The sequence below is a fragment of the Cornus florida genome, unplaced genomic scaffold (assembly GCF_030987335.1).
Source record: "Cornus florida cultivar Cherokee Brave unplaced genomic scaffold, ASM3098733v1 CherokeeBrave_3.0.0_Hap2_Chr03, whole genome shotgun sequence".
Classification (NCBI taxonomy): Eukaryota; Viridiplantae; Streptophyta; class Magnoliopsida; order Cornales; family Cornaceae; genus Cornus; species Cornus florida.
The window spans coordinates 92482378-92484831 of NW_026775573.1; the positions used below are offsets into that span (position 1 = coordinate 92482378).

At 39.8% G+C, this 2454-nt stretch overlaps 1 protein-coding gene across 1 annotated transcript; it reads left to right on the forward strand.

Moving 5' to 3' along the window:
* The first annotated feature begins 203 nt into the window (after positions 1-203).
* LOC132298857 (amino acid transporter AVT3B-like) lies at positions 204-1796 on the forward strand. Its single transcript, XM_059795190.1, has one exon. The coding sequence runs from the start codon at positions 368-370 to the stop codon at positions 1682-1684; it is 1317 nt and encodes a 438-aa protein (XP_059651173.1). The 5' UTR covers positions 204-367; the 3' UTR covers positions 1685-1796.
* Positions 1797-2454: the final 658 nt, after the last annotated feature.

Below are 2454 nucleotides of genomic sequence, written 5' to 3' on the forward strand. Positions count from 1 at the left end.
TATAGGGAAGGATTCAAATTTTAAAATAAATAACAATAAATAAATAAAATTAGAAAAATCTGTTGAAAAGTCAGCGTAACTCACACGTTTTTATATGTGATAAACACGTGGCATAGGAGCCAATTGTAATTGTATCACCACCACGACCGTAACCATCGACTGTGATCCTTTTCATTCATCTTCTCTCCGTATTCGTTCATTCACAATTTCACACATTTTCTTTCTCTTCTCTGCAGAGATATTTATATATATATATATAGACACACACAGAAACACACACACTAAAGCATATTTCTTTGTCCATATTCTATTCCATTTCATTTTATTGGAAGGAAGAAAAGAGGAGAAGAGAAGAGGGTGGTTCGTAATGGGGCTCGACTCCTCATATGGTGGGAATCCTCGATCGGTCCCCAGAGAAGACACTCCTCTCCTCGGAGGAGTCGGAGTTGGCGGCAACTCCAAGCCCCTCTCCTCTCAACCCAAGAGCTTCGCCAATGTATTCATCGCCATTGTTGGTGCCGGCGTTCTCGGCCTGCCCTACACCTTCTTGAGGACCGGTTGGGTCACCACCTTCCTAATGATCTTTGGCGTCGCTGGTCTCACCAACTATTGCATGATGCTCCTAGTCTACACCCGAAGAAAACTTGAGCCCAACAATGATAAAGATTTCAACACCAAGATCAACTCTTTCGGCGATCTGGGTTTCGCCGTTTGTGGCTCCGTCGGCCGGTTCGCCGTCGACACCATGATCGTCCTCTCTCATGCTGGCTTCTGCATTGGGTATATCATATTCATAAGTAACACCCTGGTCAATCTCTTCAATTCATCAGCGATGCTCCACAATAAATATTTCAAATGGACCACCCCCAAGATTTGGGGGATTTCGGCCAAGAGCATTTACATTTGGGGTGGTGTACCATTCCAGTTGGGTCTAAATTCCATCCATTCATTGACCCTTTTGGCCCCTTTGAGTATATTTGCAGACATTGTTGATCTCGGAGCAATGGGTGTGGTCATGGTTGAGGATGTTGTGGTTTTTTTGAAAGATAGGCCTGCTGTTGAGCCTTTTGGGGGTTGGTCTATGTTTTTCTATGCTTTGGGTGTCACTGTTTATTCATTTGAAGGGGTTGGAATGGCGTTGCCATTAGAGTCAGAGATGAAAGATAGGAAAAAATTTGGGAAAGTCTTGTGCTTGACCATGTTTTTCATTGCTTCCATGTATGGGATATTTGGGCTTCTGGGTTATTTTGCTTTTGGTGAAAACACAAAAGATATAATCACAGCAAATATGGGCAGAGGTCTGATGAGCAGTTTGGTCCAATTGGGTCTTTGTGTGAATTTATTCTTTACTTTCCCATTGATGATGAACCCTGTGTATGAGGTGGTTGGAAGAAGGTTCTGTGGTGGAAGATGTTCGTTGTGGGTGAGATGGCTACTGGTTATTGTAGTCAATTTGGTGGCTCTGCTTGTACCAAATTTTACCGACTTCCTGTCATTGGTGGGGAGCAGCATTTGTTGTGTGTTGGGCTTTGTTCTGCCTTCTTTGTTCCATTATCTAACTTTCAAGGATGAGATGGGTTGGAAAGGAGTGTATAGGGATGTGGGCATAATGATTTTAGGTATTGCTCTTGCGGTTACGGGGACATGGTCTTCTCTGGCGGAGATTTTCTCCGTGAAGGTATGATGTTTTGATCTAGCTTCAAATGTAAATTTTTAGTTTGCAGTATGAAACATTCTCCGTTTACATCATTATTGTTTTTTGAAAACCCAAGTTAATAAAGTGTTTTCATCTTTTATATGGCTGCGTAATTTTATATTATGAAGAGAGATATATAAGAAGGAATTTTCATTTCACTGATCTCATGTGCTGCACCCACCATGCTGCTGCACATTCGTGATTCTTAGAATCAATATATCAGTATATGCATTTTCATAAGTTAAAATTATTGTTTTCTGCATTATACATAGCATAATGCAAAGCGCTTGAGAATTCTATTAATTAATGTTTTTATAAACAATAAGTAAAAATACTACAGTTATCATGAGAAACATTCCAATTTCCTACCATTCATGGGATAGGAGTACATTGCAGAAAACATCTTTTTAGAAAAACACCCTTTTAGTATGGCATATAACACCCCTACTTTTAGTATTCCCCAAAGTGAAAAATGAATTACTGAAACAATCTTCTTCATCCATCCTTTGAGTCGACGACTCTCAAGGACTACAAAAAGCATGGACGTTGAGGACATATTCATTTGGAAACAGAAACCTATAAACCCTTTTCGCAGACCTTAAGGGTTTATGGGTTTGGGCACCCATCTATCCACCTTTGTTTTTTTTAATTTTTTTCATAAGTATCTATCCACCTTCTTTAAGTGAATATCAGTCTGATGCATTGGAATCCAATTGACAGATGATGAAGAAAACTTTTCTGATAGTTTCATAGTTTGT

Bases quoted from the DNA above. Each gene is read 5' to 3' on its own strand.
- LOC132298857 (XM_059795190.1), top strand. From the start codon at position 368: ATGGGGCTCGACTCCTCATATGGTGGGAATCCTCGATCGGTCCCCAGA.